At 51.6% G+C, this 25,817-nt stretch overlaps 1 protein-coding gene across 3 annotated transcripts; it reads left to right on the top strand.

Moving 5' to 3' along the window:
- The first annotated feature begins 6,046 nt into the window (after positions 1-6,046).
- On the top strand, positions 6,047-25,760 carry CNNM1 (cyclin and CBS domain divalent metal cation transport mediator 1). 3 transcript variants are annotated; one of them, XM_058841915.1, is made up of 13 exons: positions 6,047-7,660; positions 17,262-17,405; positions 17,969-18,109; positions 18,385-18,554; positions 18,743-18,842; positions 19,036-19,083; positions 22,065-22,127; positions 23,079-23,236; positions 23,452-23,629; positions 23,945-24,058; positions 24,149-24,265; positions 24,555-24,682; positions 25,054-25,760. In XM_058841915.1, exons 1-12 carry the CDS (start codon positions 6,154-6,156, stop codon positions 24,632-24,634), a joined length of 2,820 nt encoding a protein of 939 aa, XP_058697898.1. In that variant the 5' UTR covers positions 6,047-6,153; the 3' UTR covers positions 24,635-24,682; positions 25,054-25,760. The 3 variants fall into 3 exon arrangements, with proteins under 3 accessions (XP_058697898.1, XP_058697896.1, XP_058697897.1); XM_058841913.1 differs by having other exon boundaries at positions 23,945-24,265; XM_058841914.1 differs by lacking the exon at positions 22,065-22,127 and having other exon boundaries at positions 23,945-24,265.
- The last annotated feature ends 57 nt before the right edge of the window (positions 25,761-25,817 follow it).

Below are 25,817 nucleotides of genomic sequence, written 5' to 3'. Positions count from 1 at the left end.
ATAATGAAGAAACATGTTAAAAAAAAAAAAAAAAAAGATAAAAAAAAGTGGGGGGTCAGGGACAAAAAAAAGCACTGGTTCCATGAAGGTTGTGAATGTGGGTTCGGCCTGGGTGACACACCACACAATGAAACTGGGAGGATGAAACAGAGTTTTAGGCAGCTACCAACCAATGATTTATTTATATTTTCTAGGCTTTTTTTTTTTTTTCCTGTTTTGTAACTTAATTTCCAGTTCTGTGAGAAGTTAGATACCATGTACTCTGTTGGAATAAAGAACATTTATTGTTTTCTTTAATCTGCCTTGTTGTTTTACTTTATCTGACTTCTGATGCATGGTCTCAAAAATACTCTTACAAGCCCAGGGTACCCTGATCCTGCTGATTTGTCCATGGAGAGAACTTGTGAAATCCCAAAGTATTCAACTCTCAACAAGACTTCTGAGGTCCTTGAAAGACTGAGATACACTATTTTCATAAAACTGTAGGAATTGCTCTGGGGGTTCAAAGCAGGTGCCATCTCAGCACACAGAAATCCCCTTTGCCCAGTGCCTCTTCAGCAAGCAGAAAAAATATACATAATGACTGAGGCCATTTCAGTGTACAACAATGCCCTTGGACAGAGAATGCTCTTTAGCTCCATTAACCTCTGTACTCATCAATGGCCAGGTCTGATTTCACTTTTGTCTTTCATATCTTGAGAAGCAGCGAATACAGCAGCAATTTGTCACAGTCAAAGAGATACAGAGTGAGAACACAACAGTGAGACTGGAGCTCTGCAGTGCTCTGAAGACCACAATAGCCTCAGAAACCTTTTTCCTCAAATTGAGCCCAGCCCTGAGCAGCAGAAAAATGTTTAGAATTATCCCTGTTTCACATCATCACATGAAAAAGAAAGAGAAGTGAATATGCCAATTTTACAAGCCTGAGAATGAGTGCAGGCGAGTATTTGTCCCACCATCTGGGGGAGATGATAGAGGTGAAGGAAGAGGGAGTAAGAGGGGGATGGTAAAAGTTGACAGAGATCTTCTATTTTTCTGGAGGGATGCTTTACATTCCAGCAGCAAAAATGGTGGAAGCGGACATGAGAATTAGATCAGAGAGGGGAAGTAAGAAGATGGATGAAGTGCAAGGCTGGAGGAGCAAACCAGTCAATTATGAAAAAGAGGAAGGAACTGTGTGCAGAAATCAATGAGGAGATGGAGCTCAGGGGAAGAAAAAGCAGCCAAAATGCTCTCAAATCAGAGATGCTGCTGGGGTGAGAGAGACAGACAAGAACTAGAATATTTCAGGTAATGATAAAATTGTAACCCCCTGTCCTCTGTGTTTATTTGCATAGGGCAAATAAGCTCTCTGTCACCAGCTCTATCCAGCCATCTGAGCATGGCCCTGCTACAGACAAAGACAGGACAAATCAGCTGTGCCAAAGCTGCAAACTGTTGGTGTGCATTAGAGAAATCAGAAGCAACACATGAAACTCATGCCTAGACAGCAAGAGGAGAAAACTATGGGTCATGCCTGAAAACCAGACAAACAGATGAAGTAGAAATAAAGTTAAATGCCCATAAGTAACCACGAAATTCAGAGGCTCAGAAGAGAGCACCACTGAATGAGGGGGAAAGACCAGCAGTAGTACATCAGTGACCTGTGCTCATGGAGGGAGGAGGAGATGGGCTGATGCCAGATAGACTTTAAACTAAATACTCTGCTTCCAGCACCCAGAAAAACCTCTCAAATAAATCCAGAAAAAGCAATATTCTTTCTGCATAAATTCCAGAGCCCTTACGGGAACTCATCCTCACCTTTGCATTGCTTAAGGGCTGGCAAGTCAGCAGAAGGGAGGGTGAGGTGCAGAGTCCCTAACCCAGGCACAGAAGCTTATTGCCTGGAAAAAAACATAGGGAAAGTGCATTTATTCATAGCACAGATATCTCTGTCCTTTCTACCATGGGCAACTGGGTGTTGTCTTGTATCTTCTCCCTCCACAGTTTCCCTTCTGTTAGTCCTTTAGAACAGCAACAATGGAGAAAGCTAAAAATAAAGCTATATAAGCAATGTAATAGGCATGCAATTGCATGTCTATTTTCCTTGAAAAAATGATGCTTTATTTCCTGTTCAATGGAAAATACAGTTTGATGTTACAACTATTAGGTTTTGACTGAATGCAGAAATTTGACTGAAACAATGACATTTCCCCCTGTATTTACTATTACCATATGCCAGCGATTATATATTTAAGTTGCAAAAATGAATTAAATTTCATGACTTCCTCAAGCTAGAATCTCTTGGAATGGACTGTCTTTTGTTATTAACTGAAATGCTTGGAAAACAGTTTAAATCAAAACAGCAGACTTTTGGTATCATTTCAGGAGAAAGCTGGTTATCACAGACCAAGTGCTTAACACATCATCATCCAGAAGGCTGGGTAAAGCCTTGCAAAGCTGCAGCCATCGTGGCGAGGATAGAGAAAGAGGGTTAATTGGACACCACAGATTTAGAGATGGAAAAAAGGGAGAGAAAAAAAAAAATACACTGAAGCTCTCTTGCCTGGGGTCTTATTCCTTCTCCTTCTGAAGTTATCATATATCCCACATCACAGTGCTTATTTCACTTACTTCGGGAAAGTATCTTCTCTAAGCTGGCTACAGAGCATTAGTGACAATCAGAGTGCACATATGTTCCAGGAGAAGACAGCCTTGTCCTTGCTAGATTTCCTCCCGCTTTCTGGGGAGGAAAAAAAAAATAAATCTGTATTTCTTTTTACTCCTTCTGTTTCCCATCATGATTTGGATTGCTAACATTTCTATCCCCACTAGGAGTCCCTGGTGGCTCCTGGCCCTTTTCTAAAGGACCAGCGGACGGCAGAGCCCCTGGGCTCCCATCAACCAGGAAGGAAGTGAACTGCAACCCACAGCCTCACGGACTCTGATTTCAGACCTTAAAGTCAAGGTGATGTAAAGAGATTTGAGGAAACTCCCCATGTCTATGCTTCCCACTCCCTCCAGGCCCTGTCTGGACCCGAACAGCCAGAGCTGGAAGAGGACAGTGGTGACTAGAGAAGTCACCACTGGCAGGTTTGTGGATATTGCAGCCTGTGACACAAGCTGCAGAGGGATCTCCGTGGTGGCAGACATAGTGTAAAGCAGAACCTGAGCAGTGCTGGTGAGTGGGAATCAGGTTGCCATTCCTAGCTGAAGAGTTAGGGAAGAGCAGGTTAAAGAAGTGGGGTTCAGCATAAGAGAAGAAGGATAGCTATGCTGTGCTTGCTGAAGGACTCACCAGGCAGGATGCAGCCAGGACAGGCCTCAGTGAGAACATTGCAAATTTATGTCATATTTTGCCAAAGACTCAATCAATTGAGCATGTGCTAAAGCTGAGTTTGTTTTGTCTTATTTGGAGCTTTGGAAGATATTTCCTATCTTGACTCATTGAACACACTCCAACCACACACCTGCAACTTCTGGAGTGCATCCTCTCAGCAAGAGGCTGGCTCGCACATCGTCACTTATGCAGGGCAAATCCTACTGAAAGCACATCTGACCACAGCTTTCACACCAGTTTACTTTTACATGTAGCACATGTAAGCTAACATCTGGCAAGAACACAACTATGTCCTGATCGAGATGGAGCTCATAGCAACAGATGTGTTTGATAGTGCAGGACCAGAGAGGCTCTACCTTAAACTGAGCATATTTCTCTTCTGAGATTTTACACCCTCTGGCCACATCTTTTTCTGAGTGGAGCCACTGTCATTATGGCTTTGCAGTCCCCTCAAGACCAAATACACTCTTCAACCTGCAGGTCACTGCCTAGCCCTAACATCCAGGTGATTTTGCTCCCATTGAAGCATGTCAGCACATGAAGCAGGGTGCTGATACAACCATTATGTTGTACATCAGTGTAGCATGAGGTTAGCAATGCCCTGAAGCAGACAATGCCTCCAGTGCAGGAGGAAACTCTCCAAGCACACAGTAGCTCTGCCTGCAGGCACATAAGCATCACCGGTAGTTAGCAATCTAACAAACAACATCTGCTGCCTATTTGGGGGCAAAGGATGGAAAAGCCAGCAAAGAGTAGCCCACAATGCCAGCTCCTCAAGACTGAGATTTTCTTACTAAAGGGAAAAGTGTTAGGAAGAGAAAATCCAGCATCAAAACGAACTCTGTGACTCTGGAAGATACAACATGTGACTAATCGCCTCTGCAGCTTTACACAGTTACTGATCGCGATTTTTTTTTCCTGCCAGAGCTTTATTTTGCCAGAAAAAGTGCGGCGAGAGATTGCCACCTTGTGGTTCCTTCTCCTGCAGTGCCATGTTTTTTCCCCACATGTTCCAGGCTAGACTAGTGGTTTCCAATCCGCTGTCCAGGGATTTCTAGTGACAAGGATACTATGGACAAGAATACTTTCCAAATACTTAATTAACTAAAAAAAGCACGTCTGCAATTCACAGACTTCAGTTCCTATACTGAGAAACTTATCACTAGAAAACCTTTCAGGAATCTAACTTGCAAGTTAACAAACACGAGTAACTACTGGCATGGGTACACAGCTCCCAAACAGCAACACAAAACGCTCTGGCAGTGATGCACAAAACCGGAATGTCTTTACATTCTTCTCAGCACCAAGAAGTCTGCGAGAAATTCAGGGCTGATGACAGCCTCCCATTGCTAACTTACGGGATGAGCTCAGACAGTGGTTCCCACAAGGTCCTAATAAGAAAGGAGCAGCCATGTGCTCATCCCCACCACCTTGCAGGTAGGAAGGCTGTGCTGGTCCCGAGTCACTCCGGGTACTGCTTAGGGCAGCTTGTGAGATCTGTTCCTCAGGCAGCATAACCTGGGGCAAGGTCTGCACAAGCAAGTTATCAGCTGGCTCCTTCATCAATCACGCTCAGGTAGAGCACCAGGTAATATTTCCCCAGTGGTACTAAAGGGGAGTTAGAAAGTGGAAGATCAGCAAGAGGTTATGAAGCAGCACACAGCCCCTGTGAATACCCAGTGAATTTATTACATTTGTAAAAAAAAAAAAAAAAAAAAATAAAATTAGCTGCTTCTCCCAGAGGGAGGGAGAGAGAGAGGGAGAGAGGGAGAGAGAGAGAGAGAGGAGTCTCACAGAAAGGAGCACAGATCCCCCGGTAGCTTTTCATGCCTGTCTGCCTGCTGACATACTGACACAGAAAGTGACCTATTTTCATGCGAGCAATAATGAGTGAATAATCAGAATTTTTCGGGCACTTCCTTTGCCTCCGTGATATTTTCTAGCTTCCTGCTTTGCCACTACTGAGCCTGTTGCTCAGTCAATTGCTTTCCAGTTCCCCAACCTCGTTTCAAGTCTGTCATGAATGTTGGTCCAGGGAAGACACAAAAGTTTAAAGAGTCCCTAAGTGCATTCTTGAGCACACACTTCTGAAGCTGATAAACCCTACCAACATTCCCCATCAGGTCTAGACATGAGAATAAATGTAGTTACAGTGTAGCACATTTGTTTCCTAGAAAGACTGCAAATTTAACTACTACCCACCCCCCATTAAAAAAACCGACAAACAAATAAATCAAACCCCTCCCAAGGGAAGAAGGGAAATTATTTAGAACTGAAAAGCTGAAGAGTAGGGTCTCGACAAATAACAGAGGGAGGTTGAATGCAGATCCCAGCTCCAGAGACTGCTGGCAGCAGCCCCTCAGCAAACCCTGACCGCACCGCAGCCCACAGGCAGAGTACCCGGGATGACAGCGGGAGCCAGCGCGGCCCGGGTGGCTGGGGCAGAGCTCGCTGTTGGGGCACGCAGCCCACTCTGGCTGCCAGGGCTGGGGCCGCCCCGCATCGCCCCAGTTCGCTCCGGGGTACATCCGCCAGCATCTCACCGGCTGCGGAGAGAGCGCGCGGTGCCGCCGGCCGCGGGGATGCTCCGGCACGGGCCGTGCGGGCCAACTCCTCGGTCCCCCGCGTAGCGTCCCGGTTGGCGGCCCCGCTCCGCCGGCCCCTCCCGCCGGGGCGCCGCAGGCCGGCTCCCGGTCGCACGTGGCGCGGCGGCCGCCCGCCCCCCGGCCCACGTGTGCCGCCGCGCCGTGCAGTGCCGTGCCGTGCCGTGCCGTGCCGGCTCCCCGCTGCAGTCCCGGGGCGGCGGGCGGGCGCTGCGGTGCCGGCACAGCGGCATGGCGGCGGGCCCGGGCCGCGGCAGCAGCGGCGGCGGCTGGGGCGGGAGCCGGGGCGCCGTGCTGCTGCTCTTCTTCTCGCTGTCGCCGCGGCCGCCGGCCGGGGCCGCCTGGCTGCTGGGGCTGCGGCCCGAGGACACGACGCCGGGCCGGGTGTCGCTGGAGGGCGGCGCGGTGCAGGCGGCGGAGGGCAGCCGCTTCCTCCTGCGCCTCTACTTCCAGCCGCCGCCCGAGGGCAACGGCAGCCGCGGGCCGGCGGGGGAGCGGGAGCCGCGGCTGGTCTTCATCGAAGAGGCGGCGGCGGGGAGCACGGCGACGCGGGGCCCGGCGGAGCGGTGCCGGGAGCGCAGCGCCTGGGCCTCGGACGTGGAGGTGGTGGGGCCGCTGCGCTCGGGCGGCGCGGCGGGCTCGGCGCTGGCCGAGGTGCGGGTGCGGGAGCCGCGCAAGGGCGAGGCGGCGGCGGCGCCGGGCGGGCGGCTCTTCTCGCTGTGCGCCTGGGACGGGCGGGCCTGGGCGCACCACGGCGCGGCGGGCGGCTTCTTGCTGCGGGTGCGGCCGGCGGCCCCGCCGCTGGGCACTTGGCTGCTGCCGCTGCCCGAGGCGGGCTGGCTGCGGGCGCTGGGCGCCCTGCTGCTGCTGGGGCTCTCGGCGCTGTTCAGCGGGCTGCGCCTCTCGCTGCTCTCGCTGGACCCGCTGGAGCTCCGCGTCCTGCGCAACAGCGGCTCGGCCGCCGAGCGGGAGCAGGCGCGGCGGGTGCAGGCGGTGCGCGGCGGCGGCGGCACCTACCTGCTGTGCACGCTTCTGCTGGGGCAGGCGGGGGCCAACGCGGCGCTGGCCGGCTGGCTCTGCGCCTCGCTGCCCGGCGGTGGGCCGGCGGCGGCGGCCGGCGGGCCACGGGGAGCGCCCTGGCTGCCGGTGCTGCTGTGCACCGCCGCCGTCTTCCTGGGCGGTGAGGTGCTGCCCTACTCGGTGTGCTCGCGGCACGGGCTCGCCATCGCCTCCCGCACGCTCTGCCTCACCCGGCTGCTGATGCTGGCCGCCTTCCCCCTCTGCTACCCGCTCAGCCGGTTGCTGGACTGGGCGCTGCGGCAGGAGCTCAGCGTCTTCTCTACGAGGGAGCGGCTGCTGGAGACCCTGCGCGCCGCTGGCCCCCACGGCGACCTGGTGCGGGAGGAGCTGGCCATGGTGCAGGGCGCGCTGGAGCTACGCACCAAGGTGGTGGAGGATGTGCTGACACCGCTCGCCGACTGCTTCATGCTCCGGGCCGATGCTGTGCTGGACTTCGCCACCGTCTCTGAGATCCTCCGGTCTGGCTACACCCGCATCCCCGTCTATGAGGGTGACCGGCGCGACAACATTGTCGACCTGCTCTTTGTCAAAGACCTGGCCTTTGTCGACCCCGATGACTGCACTCCCCTGCAGACTGTCACCCGCTTCTACCGCCGCCCGCTCCATTGCGTCTTTAATGACACGCGCCTCGACACGCTGCTTGAGGAGTTCAAGAAGGGTGAGGTCGCTGGGCAGCCCTCCAAATGCCCCCCGGGCTTCCCCTGCACCCCTTTGTACCCCCAATGATTTCCAGGTCAGCAGCCTCTGCGGGCAGCCCTGCATGGCCTCCTGGCAGGATGTGGCAGGTACCAGGGATGCTGGGGGGAATTGGTCCCTGCATGTGCTGGTGTGTCGATGACCCTGGTGTCACCTGGTGGAACATCCCCGGGTGGATTGAGGGCCAGCAGTCCTTGATGTACCTGTGATATTATGAAGGCTGTAAGAGTCTTTGGCCTCACAGATCGCTGGCTTGGCAGGTGAGCCTGTCCCGCAGGGGCTGATGTGTTTGCAGTGGCCTGGCAGCATGGGCACGGTACCTGCCTTGCACCATTGCCCAGACAGCATTCGCTGCTCTGTTCTGTGCAAAGGAGTTTATGACAGGAAATTACTTCTCATTACTCAGCTTTCACATTTTCAGCTTAGCAGTGAGAAGGAGGTCTATAAGGAGGTTTCTATGCAAGTGGTTTAAAGGAAGAAGAAAAGATTAAGCCCTTAGAAAGCGCTGTACTTCTTTTGCAGCTGTGACAGCATTCATAATGCAGCAGCTGCCAGCAGCCTGAGAGATGCTGAGAGCTGTATTTCATTAACCATACCTTGAGAATACGCACAGCATGTGTTTTTCCCTCCCACTGGGAATTGTGTTTTGCCGCGTGTTACTCACTACGTCATACTGTGGTGAGTGAGTCTAAGAAATGGCTGCAGCAGTGACATGCTGCATTATGTAATGTGCGAGGGCAGCGCTTGGCTCCTGGGCTGCCTGGCGCCGCTGTGCCGCAGGCAGAGCTGGTCATGTGAGAAAGACCAACCTGGTCCACTCCAGATACAGAGAAAGCCTCTCTGTGAGTCATCTCCTGCTCGTTTTCAGAGGTGGGAGGAGGAGAGGACAGGACATTTCTCAGTGTGCCAGCAATGTGCTCATGAGATCCATGCAGGTCAGCATCTTCTCCAGAGATGTTCGGCTGTGTTCCCACTGCCGCTCAGGATCGCAGGCAGAGGAGTTCTGTGTGCCACCACCTGCCCTCTCTGCCGCTCAGCAGAACTGGAGACTCCCAGGGGAAAAAACAGAAAATTCCTGGGTTTTATACAAGACTGTTAGCAAAAGAATTGAGATTGTTCTCTGGGCTCAGCCTTGGTGAGCTGCAGTAGTTCATGCCCACCTCCTTTCCCCCCATGCCAGTTGTCTCTTGTCATCCCAGTTCCTTACGTGCTTCACAGTTCCATCCTGTGTTTTCCTGCAATAGCGCTGAAGTTCACCTGAGGTCTCTTCTACCCCTCTCTTGCCTAGAGATGTCAGATGATTTTGGCACCCTCTCCCTTGGTCAGGATCCCCTGCAATTTATCTGATTTACTTTGATATACTTCCCCTTCCAAATTCCTTCTAGAGCCTGGAACCCTATGGATCAATAGAGCTAAAAAAATGGGCTTATGGTGCTTTGTTTTGTGCCCTTTGCTTGCTATCCTCTCTGCCCTCCTTAAACAGAGCTGTTTGGTGTGTGCTGCTCCCTGGGCTCACAGGTATGCTAGCAAACCTTGCTACCTGCCCTGCCCTTTCATATGCTGCTCTTCATCTCAGATGAAGATTATCCTTCTTTAACTTTGCTCCGTTAAACTCTTGGCATAACACTTCAGGTTCTTTCTTTATATGTCTGACATTGTGGCCTTCTGGGGTGTTTTGCTACAGTGTCTATTTAGAGCTCTCAACCCTTTTTCTGTTCCCACCTCACTTCTTGAGGTGAACAAGAAGTGTTCTAACCTACATGGATGAAAAGCCTTGCTTTTGGTGTTCGTATCTAACTCGCACGGTGTTTAGCAATTCCATTTCTTCCCCCAAATGTTCTTCTTCCCAAGAATTGATGCTTTCTTCTGATTCATCTTTCTCCTCAGCACCCTGAATTTTTAAAGAGTTACCCCCCAGTCCAGCCCTGAACCTTCCTAAACTCTATTTTTCCAGTTCCTAGTACAGGTTCTTGTGCTGGCTCCCACACTGTGACAGATGTTAGCTCCCTGCTGCCTCCAGCCCCATCCACTGCTGCATCAGCCCTGTTCACTTGACTATTTAATTTCTAAAATAAAGATTCCCCATTTGTAATTAAGAGTCTTTATCACTGTCTCCTTTTCTGTGTCCGTTTGAATTATGGTGAAGTATCTTGTTTGATCCAATCAAGGTTGCTTTCCATGGCCAGGTCTTCTGAGACACCTTTGCTAATTAGAAAGTAGGCTGATCGCTTGTTGGCTCAGCGAGTGCTTAATGAAGGCATTCATCACTTCACACATCCAAGGTGCCTGCAGGACAGCAAATGCTCCCACTGATTAAGCCCAGCCTCTTTCTAGGAAATTAAAGTCTCTGGTAAGGATGGGCATTAATAACCACCTAAAGTCCTTATGTCCCTCACAAACTGTTAGAAAAGCCAGATTTTCTTTCCTTTACTCATGATTAACTCAAACAATTTTTGTGTCTTTATTTTTGTTATTATAATGTTTATACAAAATACCTATAACATTTTATATCCTTCTTTCCTGGATAGCAATGTGTACTTCTGATCTGTTTCACTAATGATTAATGTTCTGCCATATTCACTATACCCATAATGTAATTTTTTTGCATAATGTATAAGTAACACAATTTCACTGCCAGAGCTCCTTGCCACAGTACACAAACATTTGTTCTTTCTTACTGAAAATGTCAAGGGATTATTAAATACAGCACATTGAGACTTGCTCACACCTCCAACAACACTTTCATTTTCTGTCTCCTACTCACCGATATCTCACTGTTCTCCTTGTTTACCTGAGGCATTTATTTTCTCTTGCTGTTCTGTCCCAGCTATCAAGATAATCAGCCTTTTCTCCTCTTTGGTCTTCTATAGCAGGGTTTGAGGGGAAGCTTTCCTTCATTTGTTTCTAGGTGTGCTCACACTAACCTTGTCTGAGTGCAGTTCCATTAAGATGCATTGGTGTTTGCCTCGATTTTAATCCACAGATGTGTCACAAACTGCCTCTCCCGCAGCAGGACCTTGTGTAGAAGGGAATACCTTCCACAGACCTGTAGCATCAGCTTTCCATTTAATTTAATATTTAAATTGTATCAAATAGTAGCATACACTCAGTGGCACCAAGGGAGCCACTGGCCCAGCGTTGGGTTATGGTGCCCAAGAGCAGCTGTGACCTCCTGGTTAACAAGACCTGGCCCCTGCTCCATCACAACAGAGCTGGGCAAACTCTTCACCTCTGCCTTTTCACAACCCTGCTGCTGTGGCCATTGTTTGATTTCTCTTTCAGTACTGATTCCTGCAGAGGGGTGGTTAAATTTGGCGTCCTGATGGGAACTGGGAAAAACCCAGAGAAGACTCCAAACCGCACCAGAGAGGCCATCTGGCCTGAAAGGGAATAGTGTAGAGTCCAGCCCACAGCCCAAATGAGGAGGGCAGCTCCAAGAACCACATAGAAAAACAACATTACAGCAGCATGAGACAGGTTCAGCTGAGGAAAGGAAATACTTGTGCTGCAATATGGTTTTGACTTCATCTTCTCAGCAAAATTTAGCAAAAAGAAATAATGAGGGCTAGTCACCCAATTTGCCATCTTTTCAGGGAAACTAGACACAGTCTTTTATAGAAGGCACACATAGTTGTGCAACATTAACTGAGAAGTGCTAAGTGAAAGACCCTACAAAAAAATGTGTCCCCTCTTCACTAGAAATAAAAAAATACATACCAGTACAGTAATTTTGCCACCTGCAGCCTGGTGAAAGAAGATGAAAATACTGAAGGAGTGAAAAAATTGGGAGACAATCTCTTGGCAATTTATATTGATACACGTTGGAGTACCTGGCTTTATTCTGGGCCCTCAGGAGAAAATACCTAATACATCAAAAAAATGATTGCACCATATTTAGCAAGCTAAAGCTATGTTGGGAGGCAGATGAGCTTTCTGTAGGATAAACTTTACCTAGGGAATGTGGAACTATGAGGAAGGGTTTATGCATTTATTCAGTGTGAAATGTTGTGGGTGAGACAATCTGTTTTTCCTCCTTTCTTGAAGATAACCAAGCAATGCATGTTGCAGCTCCAAGTCCAGTGATATAACTCCTCACAGAAGAGCACCTCCTTGTTTTGTTGTGCCTCTGGGAAGTCATAGTCTTGTCCCTTCCTCAAGCTGTTTTTGGGTTTTGTTGACTGACTTCCTGGAGGGGTCTATATACAGCACTGGTACCTTTCAGCAAGTAACTTTCCTCTGTCAGAAGAGCAGTAGAAATTTGCTCTTAATGTTCATTTTCCTACAGCAGGGCAGAGGCTGAGCTGCAACTCAAATTAGCCTTCTGTGGCTTGGCATCTTTTAAGAGTTACTAAAAATAAATTCTCCAAACCCTGAACTTTCAGGCTTAGCAGGGAAAACAGCCTGTGGAGGATAACTCTGCCCTAGGGTCTGTCTTTACATTTCAAAGTGTTCCACAGCCTGTATTAGACTTCTGCAAATTGAATGTAGCTGGAGAAGGTGCTTACATTTGCCAGAAACTGTGGTCGATACCATTTCAGATGCTTTTTGTACCATCTTTCTGGTCCTGCAGGCATTGTAAGCACACAGTGTTGCTTCAAATTTAACTTAGCCTTCAAGAGATTTCTGCAAGTGTTATAGTCACTCTGCTGGGCACCTTGATGAGCTGAAGCGATGACCTCCCAAGGCAGTTGTATTGGGTTAAGGAGCCAGTTTTACCCAGGAACTATCACCTGGCCCCTGGAATGAGAGCAAGTGAGCTGCTGACAGACAAAAAATGGTCTCAGTGTCTTATGCTGCAATTCTGCCTGAAGCATTTTTGTGCTTTTCCTGCTTAAACTCTGGTATATCTTTCTGTGTAAACACGGGACTGCTCTACCCCACCCCAATAATCCCAGGACCAGGCCTGCTCTGGGAAGGCACTCAGCAGAGCAAGAAGGGAGCCAAGTCCTTGGGCACAGGGCACCCTGGCACCCACTTCCCTCTTCATAGCTGTCAAAGGCACCATCACACTGAGCTGCTGGGTACCCAGGAGGTCAGGATCCTGTCACACAACAGATGGAAGATGAGGTTCCATGTCCCCTCTAATCTTCTTACCCTCCTGATCTGCAGTGGTTATAGATCAGCTATTCCAAATATCCCATATTTTTTCAGTTTTCCTTAGGATTAGGAAAAGCATTAAAAGAGAATATGAGAAAGGATACAGACAGATGTAAGCAGGTGAAGTTTTTGTCTCCGAGAAAGGTCTGGGTTAGGTTAGGATTTACAGTTTTTCCTTTAAATGGCTCTTATTCCTGGCCTGGAGCTGGGTGACCCTGCAGCCCTCTTGGTTATTTCCCCCCTGCTTAGATGTGCATTTCCTCTAGACACAAGGTGTGCTTTCACCCATGGTGCAGAGTTGTGGTAACACAGGATCACGCTCACATTTCCAGTTCAAGGTGTTCAGATCAGGGTCCCCACTTTCTTCAGATGCAGGTCAGCAAGAGGGCACGGAGATGCTGGCAGCCCCTGAGAAGAGCTCTGAAGAAAAGCACACAGAAAATAGATTTCAGTTACATCCTGGTTGTTTCACAAATCAACCTTATTTAAAAATTCTTTTTTATTATTATTATTTGCCTTCCATTTTGTAGCTGTGAATGGTTCAGGCACAGATTTGTGCCTGTACCTTTGATCTCCTAATAACTGCTTCAGATCTTACCATAAAATTTATGAAAACTAATTTCATGCTCAGGATGTTCATCCTGTGGAACAAGAGACAAGGCTAAAGCACCTTTAACATTCCTCTGGCAGGGTACCTGTATAAAAAAATGCTAAAGAAGTAGTCTGCGCTATATTTGAACCCAACAGCACTTTCTTTCCCAGAAGTCAAGGTCTTTCCATGTGGTCAGACCCCGTTCCCTCATTGGGAAAGATGCTTTGAGGTGGATCTATGAGCCCAAGGTCATCTAGGTGTCTATGAAAAACAAGGCTTTTAAAAATGGGCATAAAATCTTTGGATATCTGTTCAGATGCTTGCTCCATCTGGAAGCTCTCAGCTGTTTATATTAGCTCTGTAATTTAGCATTTTGAGGCATTAACTTTCCACTGAAGCTGTTGTTTGAAAAGAGCAGATTTCATGTAGCTCATAAAGAATTTAGTGCAGTTGTATCCCATGCTGAGCAGACACTTAATCACCTATAGACTTCCTGTGCAAGAGCAGTCCTGCGGAGGCCGGCAGGGCTGCTCGAACAAGAAAAGTTAATTGCCCATTTGTTCTAGCCTTTGCCAAACCAAGGCTTTGATTCTCAAGTGTTTCACTGTGCTTTCCTGCATCAGCAATAGCCCTGTAAAGTTCACATGTGACAGCTTGCTAGTGGGGAAGCAGCTCACCCTTATAATTCATCTCATTTGAGCTATCAAGCAGTGGTTACAATAGCACGGTTTTTGGAATCAGTTTTACAGATCTTAAAGCTGTTTTAGATCACGTTTGGGGGTTATTTAAATGATTTACCTCCTTCTGTTGTGTTCCCACTGTGGGTAACCTGCTGGATAATGGCTGCAGAGGCAAATGTGACCCCTCTGGCATCCCCAGTTCTGTCCCTATGCCACCTTCCCTTAGACATTCTTTCCACCCCATTGCCCAGATCCTGCCCTTGTACGTGCTCTAAAGGCCACTGCTTTTCCTCCTGTGCAAGTGTAGCAGCTCCCAGGGCTAGGCAGAGGGATAGAGCTGAGCTTGGCACCATTGCCCAGGAGGAAATTACCCATGACCATCCAGCCAAGGCACCTGCAAACCCTCCACCAAAATTTATGGGGCCTGTTAAAAAGCTGATGGGAGGAGATCCAGGACCCGGCCAGGTCGGGGGGTGAGGCACAACTTTGCAAATGATCTCATGTCCCTCAGGTGGGAAATTGGAGCATGTCAGCCCTCTCCCATAGGGGAGCAGCTGCGAGCAGCACTCACAGGTTGCACATTTAAAGAACCGGGACTGGCTGGCATTCAGGGCTTTTTGTGACATGGATACCAGCTGGCCAGGCATGGGCTGGGATCAGCTCTCTCAGTATGGGCAGCAGCAGCCACACTGAACTGCAACAATTTTCCATTGTTGGGTACCTGCTCCATTTCTAACCTGGGTATTAGCTTGGAAACATGAACCTGGGGGTTTGGAGTGTGAATACAAGTGTTTATTTTCTGTGAAAATAAAGAACTCCGGAATTCTCTAACAGCCCTACTGGCTCTGCCCCCAGTGTAGTGAAACCATGGGTCTCCTCCCAGGCTAATGGTGCTGGGTTATTTCTAAATAATCTCATTTGCAGCTATGTGAACATGGAGCTTGAATCACATTTCTAGTGTAAATTGCAGTGTCGATGTAGGTGTTTGGCCAAAAAAAGAATTGCCTCCATCACTCTCTGACTGCCTTTAAGTAGCACCTAAGCTTTTTGTAAGGGCTTGGTGGTTTTGGGTTGCATGTAAATGTCATTAACAACAAGCTCTCAGCCAAAAGAAATAACTTTTTCCCTCTCCTCGCTCACCCGAGGACTTGTAGGAGACCATATGGCCCCAGTGTTTGGGAGCAAAGTTTGGCAAAGGAGACATTTTCAAAAGCTGGACTTTGCTAAGATGAAACGTAGCTGTTGCTGCTGTCTTGCAGCCAACTCCTCTGCTTTTTCTTTTTAAGTTCCATGTTCCTTTATTACCCACTGAACAGAAAATATGTACAAACCTATGTATGAAAGGAGTGAAATAGCCCGGTCCAAAAAACATGCTGAATTTTCAGTGCCCCAGGGCTATTGATTTGGTTTTTTAAAGTGCATCTCAGTGCTACTTGCTGCAATGTTATGTTCTCATTTCTAAATCCGTAGGCGTGGGAGGCAGCGAGCTGCTCTCTGAAATCTTGCAATAAAAGCTTGGTATGAGGAGGAGGGAATTTATACTGTGGAAAATGCCCAAGATTTGCTGTGAGAAATGTATAGTGCTGATCTTCAGCTGAGAAATGTCGTCTGCTCATCTCAGATCCAGGGCAGGGTTATTTGAAGGTCACATGATCCCCAGCAAGACGTGTCTGTGGGACTGCCAGGCTCTGGGTGTGCTTGTCCCTGCACCTCTGCGGGGACAAGCCAGGAGGGACTGCGGGTAAGGAAGGAGCTGAGCACCAGGCAGGAGCCCACCCTGTCACATCTTGTTCACATCCCTTGTCGTGAGCAGCAGGAGAGCTTGTTGGGATGGGTTTAGGAGAGAGGAGAATGCAGAGGCAGCTGCATAGCAGAGGGGACCTGCCTGTTTTGGGTGACCACTGCTGCTCAAGGAGCTCAGGTCCGTGCCCATGGGGAAAATAAGGTGTTAGCAGCTTCCCAGAGGTCACCACAGGACTTTTGGGTTTGTGCAGGAATTGCAACAGGAGACCTCAGGGATGCAGAGAAAACAGAGAGAGCAGAAGTTTTCGGCTGTGGTGCCAATGAGGGTGCTTTTCAGTAAAACTAGAGGTTCAGAATCTGTGTGCACAGAACCACAAGAAACCCAGTGCTGCTCATTGGCAGGTCCAAGAATACACTGGAGCTAGAAACCCAGAAGTTGTTTGTGGCTTGGAAGTTGGGTTCTGGTCAAGATGCTGAGCAGGACCATAAATCAGAGCAGCCAGTAAAGGAAGGGAGATGTTGAAAAAGTCAAAACATCTTACAGAGAGCTGGACATGCAAAAACAAATAGAAAAGTTTCAAGTATGCCGAAACCAAGAAACTTGAGGATGTGTCAGCAGAGCTGCCAGCTTACAAGGGACAAGTGAGGAAGCTGAAGCTGGGATCCAGAAACACTGGAACTTCCAAGCAGGAGCCAACATCATTGCAGCTGAAGGTCCTGGTCTCGCTCTGCTTGTTTAAGGTAACATAGAGAAGATGCTGTCAAGGGCAGGGCTTGGAGAAGAATTTCAGGTGAAACCTAATGGGCTGAAAAGTGTTCAGTGTCTGTATCCAGATGGTTCACCCAAGAGCTCTGCAGGAGCTGGGCTGAAAGCTGCAAACAAACATACATGTTTCTGCATAAGAGAAGCCTTAGGATTGGTCTAGACAATGATGGATAGAAAGCTGAGGGGGAGCTGTTCCTGGCAATTTAATAGGAAAGATAATTAGCAACAGAATAAGAAAGCACCAGGAGGATATGGGAAATCAGTAGAGCTAAGGACACATTCACATTTCTGTGTTGGAGAACATTGTCTCATTGCTCTGTTAAGAGTTGTTTCATGCCAATGAAGCTGAGGGTAAGGAACAGCTAGTAGGATGTACACTTCATTCCTGCACAGGAGGCTTTCAAAGAGCTGAACAGATTGACTCAAAGCTTGGGTAAAGAGAGGAGGTGGCCCCAAAAAAGGGCCTACATCTACAAATCAGTCTGGACAGCAGCTGCACTGTTAGGCTGGGCTGCATGTCCAGCCCTTCTTAGGCTTGCACAGGTAGGATGGGTTTGAGTGACAGTGTCTGCTGTGATCTATGCCTCCCACCAAACCCTGCCCACCTGCCTGCTCACCACACTGGGGACCCATCTCAGGATCACTGGGGCGGGTGTCTCACTGCCACTCTGCTTTTCCCCTGCAGGAAAGTCCCACCTGGCCATCGTGCAGCGGGTGAACAATGAAGGGGAAGGAGACCCGTTCTACGAGGTGATGGGCATTGTCACCCTGGAAGATGTCATTGAGGAGATCATCAAGTCCGAGATCCTGGATGAGACAGATCTGTACAGTTAGTGTCCCAGAGCAGCTACTGTGATTGCAGGAGCCAGGGTGGGAGCCTGCACAGACAGACAGACAGACAGACAGACATGTGGGTAGGAAACAGGCCAGAGCAAATTGTGTCTTTCCCAGACTAATTTGCTGTCATGATGGGAAATTCAAGAATAATGGAGAAGTGCTGGTCAGGGAGTCTTGAATGCTCAAGATAGAGAAGTACCAGCATCAGCAGTGGGTGGCTGGGCAGGGTCTGATCTAGGAGCATCTATGCTGGGCATGAAATGGGTGGTTCCTAAGCTCATTTGCAACTCTGGGTGATGCATCCAGCCTGGACAACCCAGGGCTTGCTCCTGAGGAATAAGTGTGCATTTCACCATCATGCTCCCTGTCCCGGGAGCAGCTCCCAAGGCTGGATGCACAGCAGGTTTTATGCACCCCACTGCTCCATCTGCTGCTCCACAGCAGTCCTGCCATAGGGTACAGCAAGACATGCCTGTCCATACATGTGCATGTGACATGGGGCTGCAGTGGCTCTGTGGCTCCTGCAGGCGAGTGACCGCTGTGCTCTGCCTGCAGCTGACAATCGGAAGAAGGAGCGGGTTCCTCACCGGGGACGCAAGCCCCAGGATTTCTCCATCTTCAGGCTCTCAGAGAGTGAGATGAAGGTGAAGATCTCCCCTCAGCTCCTCCTGGCTACCCATCGGTTCATGGCAACAGGTACACTTGCCCTCGTGCAAGCTCTGCAGCACCAGCCCCACGGGGCACCCCTAAGCCATTCCTGGGTTGGGCTCCCCCCAACTGAGCAATTTCCACCTGCCTGGACCTACAACCTGGGCGTCCCACTGCCCTACCAGTGCAGGTCTGCATGTGGCTCCCCTCTTGGCACTGGGTGCTTAGGCTGCAGCAGCAGGGCCGTGCAGCTCAGGGGATGAGGGGTTCCCGGCAGTCCCAGACCTGCTGAGCACAGCACCTGTGTGTTGCCTCTCCTGTAGAAGTGGAGCCTTTCAAGTCTCCCTACCTCTCTGAGAAGATCCTTCTGCGGCTCTTGAAACACCCCAATGTCATCCAGGAGCTCAAGTATGACCGAAAGAACAAGAAGGCAGCAGAGCATTACCTCTACCAGCGCAACCGCCCTGTTGACTACTTTGTCCTCATCCTGCAGGTGACTGGGGCAGCAGCAAGCAGAGGGTGGAAGGGCATAGCCCTGTTTGCTCCCTGCCACCTTGTTCTAGGTGGCTTCTGTCAGCAAAGATGCCCATCCTCTTGCATGGGATGGGAGGGGTCCCTGCAGCCCTGGGTGGGTCAGGAGCATGGGATGCCTGTCTGAGAGGGTTTTCCTCCTCCTTCCAGGGGAAAGTGCAGGTGGAGGTCGGCAAGGAAGGACTGCGTTTTGAGAATGGGGCATTCACCTACTATGGTGTCCCTGCCATCATGGCTGTTGTCTCCTCAGGTGAGGCCTTCGTGGGCTCCCTCTGGCACTGCCTTTGCTTCAGCAGCATCCATGGAGGCTAAACCAGCTGGTGCCAGGAGAAGGGGCTGGCCATGGGATGGGGTAGCTCTGCTTTGGGGCATGGGGCCTTTGGGGCATGGGGCAAGCAGGAGCCCTTCCTCTGCTATTCCCACACCTCCAACTGTTGTTTCAGAAAACGATGTGCGAAAAATGGGAAGCCTGGCAGGATCCTCCTTCCTACGTAAGTATTTTGGGACAGGCTGAGGCCCTAAAACCTTTCTGCAGCACTGGCTGGCTGGAGGAGCGATGGCTTTTCTCCCCATGCAAAACAGCTCAGGCTCCGTGCTGAGGTAGACAGAAAAACAACTTGCTGAGGGGTGGATGCCGCAAAGTCCCCACAGAGTGACTTGGAGGTCCCTTTGATGTCCCTTTGATGTCCCTTTGATGTCCCTTTGATGTCCTTTTGAAGTTTCTGCCATGTGCCGGGTCTCTACTGGTGGGTCCCTGCATGGCTGGTGCTGCAAGGGGCATTGCCCACACGTGAGTGTTATGCTCATTCTAGGTCTCAGCATAACACCTTTAGACCCATTTGCCTTCCTGAGGCTCAGGGCACAACCTGAACACGAGCCCTACATTGGGCTGCTTGAGAATTGTAGAGATGGGTTGATTTACCTGTGAGCTATTTGCACATGATGGTGGGAAATTAGCTAAGTAGATACCCCAGTGCAAATAAATTCCTTGCCAGCAGAGTGCAGGGAATAAATATTTTTTATTTATTCCATTTAACATGGAAATAAATTCACTTCCTGCAGAGCTGATGGGTTAAGAAGCAGATCCCCTGCTTGCAGGAGTTAAGTGAGGGTTCTGATTAAGGGAGACTGAGAGGTATCCCCTTCTTTGCTATAACCCCTGCAAATGTTTAGTCCCTGGTGGCTCAGGAGCAGATTGAGGTGCTGCCCAATCCCAGTCTGTCACATCCCTCATCCAAACCCCAGATATTGCAGTCAGATCTGCAGTCCTGATGGTAAGCTGAGATGACCTACCTGCCTAATCAAAACTGGGACCTACTAAATTCAGTCTTTAGGGAGACATAAGGAGGAATGTCATCAAGAGAACAGGGGGAGCCTCTTGGGGCAGGTGGCTCATTCTGGTGGGTCCCAGTCTTTCTGCAGCTCTAGGGTTCACCTATTTCCTGCTGCTTGCTCTGCCTCTGTGCAAAAGGCTGGCTCGTGGCCTGATGGATGAACCCCCAGTGCGCAGTCCTGCCTTGCTGTGTGCCCACAGTGCAGTTGGTTTAGCCAGACGAAATCAGTGAAGTGGCCAGTTTCTGTCAGGGTGCTGCTGCATGGCCCAGTGTCCTGTATCCTAGGTGTATCCTCACGGGCCCACTGGGGCTCAGGCAGGACAGAAGGGAGCTGTGTCAGAGCAGGCATGCATGTCTGCAGTGCCGCCTGCTGGGACACTGCTGCTCAGGGCTCCCTTGCTCCCAGCGCTCACGCATGGCACTGTCCCGAGGTGTTTCCTGCCATGCAGCCATTCCTGCCTGCAGTGGGACAGACCTGTGTCACACCCCTGGCCAGCAGGATAGGAGGCAGAGGTGACAGGGCATCTCCCTCATGGTGGAGGCTGGCATCCTCTTTCCTCCTTGAATGAAAGCCCAGAAGAAATGTGTAGAGTATCACAGCTGAGAATTCAGACATCAACCTAGAACATTTAACAATTTGTTATTAATTAACTGTTGTTATGCAACTGTTTTATCGCCAGCTGATCTTTGGCATTGGTGCTGTGTGGTGACAAACGCTGTGGGAGGGTCAGGCAGTGGGAGCACGGGGTCAGTGCTAGTGGTTATCAACTCATCCTTTGCTCCCATCAGGACAAGGTCATTCCGGGCAGCGCTTCGTGCTGGTGTCTTTTTTATTTGCAGAAGGTTTTGATTCAGGAGAGAACACAGAACATGAATTCCTGGGGGAGCAGCAGGGAGATAAGAAAAGGGGACTGCAGGGCAAATTTCATGGGGGTTTTACATTTGAAGCAATTTTAAAACATTAATCACATAGGCAGCAGATAGTTCCTAGAGTGTTGCAGTTGTGCTGCAGGCACAGTGGCTGGATGTAGGGCAGGGCACCTCAGGCAGGAGGGCTGGCAGCTGGAGGAATCATGGCAATGGCTAGAGGAAGGGGCTGGCAGCCAGCAGGCTCACATTTCCCACTGCTCCCAAGGTGGGCAATGGCAGTGGTGAAACCAGAGTCTGGCAAGTGTTGAGTGCATCACTCACCCTGTGTGTTGGTCTTTCTGTGCTACCCCAACCCCTGTGGCACGGCCCAGGAACGCTGTGGAGGGCAGCAATCACCAGGAGGGGGAATGGCCTGCCCTAGAAATTGTCACTGCTGCTGTAACCCATGGCAATAAAACATGGAAAGTGAGTGTCTATGATTTACCTTCTCTGTGGCAATGGGTCAGGTAGCCCCAGATGCAGGGTCCTGGTTCTTGCAGTTCCTGCAAGGATCAGCCCCCAGTGGGTAGCTCTTCTTGGCATCACCTGAAGGCTCTTGAGACCCAGGACCTTGCAAGGAGCTGCAGGCAGCCTGACATGAATCCCTTTGCTTTGCATCACCCTGAAGAGCTTCTGTCAGTCCCTGCCTGCAGCTGTGGGGCTGGGCAGCAACTTTTGCAGAGCATATTCCTTCTCTGCCATGTGCCTGCACACACAGAAGCATCCCTGATGCCAAGTGCAGGGATTTAGCATCCATTTCCCAGGTGGCATAAGCTGACCACAAAGTCCGCTATTCTGGCCATGGCTGATAAAGGGCTAGAGCCACGTGCCAGCACTTAACCCACGGGGGAAAGATGCTTTCTACCCATGCCAGGGCTCTAGAAAGATGTGTGGCTCTGCAGACAGGCCTGGCAGGAGCAAATCCCCCTGCCAGCCTCACCTCTCTGTACCTCATCACAGAGCAACCTGCTGATTTACGGCTTTCGAGTCTGTGTTCCTGCCAGTGGCCCTGTCCCCAGGACTGACGAGCACCTCTCTCACCAGAGCAGAAGCAGGAGGATGTAAAAGGGTGGGAAGGGATGATGCAGACAGCAATGGGAGCTCAGCCCAGGACTGCTGGAACTCGATTCCTTTTCTTACTCTTCCTCTTGGTCTGTATCCCACCCTCACCTTCATCCCTCACCTTTCCCCTGGGTCCCCTCCTTCCTTCTCCTTCCCTCTCTCTGCAGTGCCTGTCTCAGTGTCCCGTACTTTCGCCTTCAGCAGAGGGGACTCCCTGGCTGGCTCTCCAGGTAACAGGGCATGGCTTTGGCCAGGGACCTCTGCATGTGACAGGCTCTTTCCAGCACCCTGTCCACTGAGCCCCAAGCCCCCTCCACCCTGCATGCTGGGCAGTACCCACAGCGCCCCTGGGCAGCCCCTCACTGGTTGGAGCATTGGTGGCAGACTGGGGACAGCAGTCCTGCCACAGCCTCCCTGGTATGATGCAAATCCCTGGAAAAATGGGATGGGGGCAAGGGGGAGCCATGGGCAGCTTGGGCTTTCTTCGGTGTGCGCTTCCTGTAATTTCCTGCACTTAGCACTTGGGGTTTTGGCTTGCTGCTTTTGGTGACAGTGACCTGCAGCCCTGCATGCCTGCTGCCCCACCCCCCTTGCTTTCTGGTGATCTGAGTAATAAAAAGGCATTTTAGCAGCAGAGCAAAGTCAGCACCATGTCACCTATGCAAGGAACAAGCTGCCTTTGTTCCCTTATAAATCACTGACTAGACAAAATCCACCATGCTGCATGTCAGAGGCCACACCGTGTGTCAGAGGCCATCAGTCAATGTGAATGACAGGCCAGCTTGCCATGGCAGCCTCTCCTCCTGATCTGTCATAGTCGGGGTGAACAGGAGCATGCCCTTGAGGCAGGTTAAGCAAATACTCCCAGGCTGCTGGCTGCAACCAGGAGAAGTTGTGCCAAACGCGGCGCAGAGAGCTGTCCGTGACAGGCAGGCAGCTGCCCTTACCCCAGCTGCTGGCACCGGCTCAGAGTCCTGCCCAGTCCCTTTGGTTTGTGTGGGGCTGGCATGGCACAGCCCCACACCAGCGTGCACCGAGGAGGACAGGCTGCAGAGCTGCCAGCCCCGTGTCCTGGGGAATAGCCGCTGGAGGTGACTGGTCCACCTGGGCCCTACACCAGCAAGCCAAGCAGCACCACGAGCCAGAGTGAGTGTTTGCCTCTCTGCTGTCCCCTCCTGCAGTGAACAGGTCACCGTCGCGCTGCAGTGGCCTCAACCGCTCCGAGTCCCCCAACCGGGAGGACTATGGAGGCAGCAGCACGCAGCTCCACAGCAGCAGCAACAACATCTACACGCCCGACTACTCCGTGCACATCCTCTGCGACGTGCAGTTCGTCAAGGTATGGGCAGGGCTGGCAGGGACTGTCCCACCCTGGCCACCCCTGTCCAGGCACCCTCTTGCCCCACTGAGTCCCAGGAACCTGGTGGGTGCCCAGTGGGTGCTGAGGAGTCCTGCACTTCCTCCTGCTGTCTGGAGGTTTGGAGCCACCAAGTCTCTGAGAGGTCCTGGTGGGGCCGGGTGCCCACTGAGCTGGGTGCACGTCTGTGTGCCCAGGTGACCCGGCAGCAGTACCACAACGCGCTGGTGGCCAGCCGCATGGACAGCTCACCCCAGTCCCCCGACATGGAGGCCTTCGACAGGGATTCAACCAAGGCCTCAAGTGCACGGGGAACCCCACAGACACCCAAGGAGGACCCTGCCACCCTCCTGAATGAGAGGAACAGCATCATGTGTGAGTCACCCAACAGCATTCCTTCCCTGCCACAGGCCAGCGTTGCATGTCCCCTAGGGGGGCCTGTGCTGGGACCCTCTGGCGTGATGCACACACCACCTCTGGGATGCAGCTGCATGTGGAGCAGGGCTCCTGGGCAGTGCAGGCCTCTGCACACCCACACCTGTGGATGCCTGCAGCGTGCAGGCACGTAATTCCTCATTGCCTTGCGCTCGTGTCCCCTGGGGTCCCTGGCAGCTGGACCTGCAGCTGTGGCCGGCATCCTGGCATGTCCTGACCCAGGGCACAGCACGTCCCTGCCCTGTGTCCCTGCAGGCAGCCGCTCCGAGGGGCCGCGCAGTCCCAGCGAGTCGGTGTTCCTGCGCATGGAGGGCATCCCCTTCATCCAGGAGGAGCTGGCTGACAACGAGGAGAACAGCAAACGGCAGAGTGAGTCTGGCTGGGGGGTACATGCACCTGACCCCGGGGGTGGCTGGACACAGTGCCCCAAGGCGCTGCAGCCATGCTGGGCTTTTGCAGACAGTGAGTGCTGCGGGACTGTCCTGGAAGCAGAGTCCCCGGGCAGAGAGGCCGGGACAAGCTCATCACCGAGCAGCTCTGAGGAGGCGCTGGGCAAGAGGCTGCTGAGATCCCTCAGTGAGTGACTGACCCAGGGACGGCACACCCAGCCAGGGGAGAGCTCTGCCTTGGCACCCCACTGCCTGTGTCAGCTGTTTCCCAGCCCTGTTCTGGGACACCCTGCATGGGGCTGGCGTGGAACAGGAGACAACCTAGTTCCCTGTCAGTACCTCAGCAGCAGGCAAAACTGCACCTAGGGCTAGCTCAGGCAGAGCCAGCCACTAGGTCCTGGCCCAAACCTATGCACCCCTGCCCTGAGCACCTTTGGCTCCCAGCACCCCAGCCCTAAGTACCCTTGCTGCTGTAGGTGGGCGCAAGCAGCGGACATCATCGGAAGGTGAAAAATCGCCAGAGGAAAGCTCCAATCTCGCCCCATTAATCACCTGAGCAGCAGCGTGGCCAGAGCACAATGCTGGAGGCCCATGCAGACTGGAGGTAGGAACCTGCCTCTTGGTGCCACATTCCTTCCTCAGCAAGTGGGAGATCACTCATTTTAAGTAGTATAAAATCAAGTTTCAGGCAGAAAAGCCAAATGGGGTGGTTTGGAGCCCATGTAGGTGTGTGTTGCTGGGGGCTGGAGCAGGGTCAAGGGATATGGAGCAGGGTCTGCTCTCAATGGCAGACTGGATGTTAGAGACTGGAGTGAGACCTTGGCTCACGTTTTCACTAAAACCTGTGTCTGCACAGGTTTTACACCCCTGTACACCCCTGAGCCTGGCTAGGAAAGGTGCTGCAGGATTGAGCAGCAGCAGGTCAGGGAGGACAAGCTCTGGCCACCTGCACCAGACTGTGCTTGTGTCTTCCAGGTCTGCAGCATGGGGGTCTCCTGCCATGAGGCTCATGTCCAACAGCAGGAGGTCTGCACTCGCTCGCTGCCTGTCCGCCCGCTCGTGCCGCCCCTCCCTGCAGGACTTGTGCAGAGCCCCATCCCCAGGCGAGAAAGGATGTACCCCCAGCAGGGCTGAACCACCCAGGCAGCCTGGACCAGCTAGCTGGAGTCTGAGGGCCCTTGCCCAGCCGCTCCCTGGTAGCATCTGGTCTCAATGAAGAGGTGGAAAAGGAAAGGTGAAAATGTCTGTCATGGCATCCCTGCAAGCAGTGCAGGGAGGGGCAGCCCAACCCAGAACTGCCCTTTAACATCATTTACCATCCCCATCCCAGCGAGGCCTGGAGCCCCGCCGCACTGTGTGCTGCAAGATGTGGTGTCCACCATGAGGAGAATGTGCTATTTGGGGGTGCCACGTGCAGCTCAGGGCCCCAGCACACGTTTGTGCCGTGCCTGGTGACACCCGCTTGCAGCGCCTCGCTCACACTGACCATGGACACAGCACTCCCAAAGCCCTGCTAGGCACAGGGCAAGGAGCCCCCTCACCCCCGAGTGCAGCCCCCTCCCTGGGGAGGGGTCTCTCCGTGCTGCACTGGACCATCCTCCTCTCCACACACGCCTGCCGGTGAGAGGGAGGCTCGCACCAAGACTTCGGGGTGGGACAGACCAGTCAGTAGTTTTTGTAGAGGCTCAACGCAACAGGGATATCAACATTAAAAATGATTTTTCCCTGAGCAATGCCTT

Source organism: Poecile atricapillus, chromosome 6, assembly GCF_030490865.1.
Source record: "Poecile atricapillus isolate bPoeAtr1 chromosome 6, bPoeAtr1.hap1, whole genome shotgun sequence".
NCBI lineage: Eukaryota > Metazoa > Chordata > Aves > Passeriformes > Paridae > Poecile > Poecile atricapillus.
Note: the sequence above shows the minus strand (reverse complement) of the source record. Positions and strands in the feature narration are given on the sequence as shown.

Bases quoted from the DNA above. Each gene is read 5' to 3' on its own strand.
- CNNM1 (XM_058841913.1), top strand. From the start codon at position 6,154: ATGGCGGCGGGCCCGGGCCGCGGCAGCAGCGGCGGCGGCTGGGGCGGG. The intron at 19,084-22,064 runs GTAAGTATTTTG...CTCTCTCTGCAG, and splicing joins GGCAGGATCCTCCTTCCTAC to TGCCTGTCTCAGTGTCCCGT. The intron at 24,266-24,554 runs GTGAGTGACTGA...TTGCTGCTGTAG, and splicing joins GAGGCTGCTGAGATCCCTCA to GTGGGCGCAAGCAGCGGACA.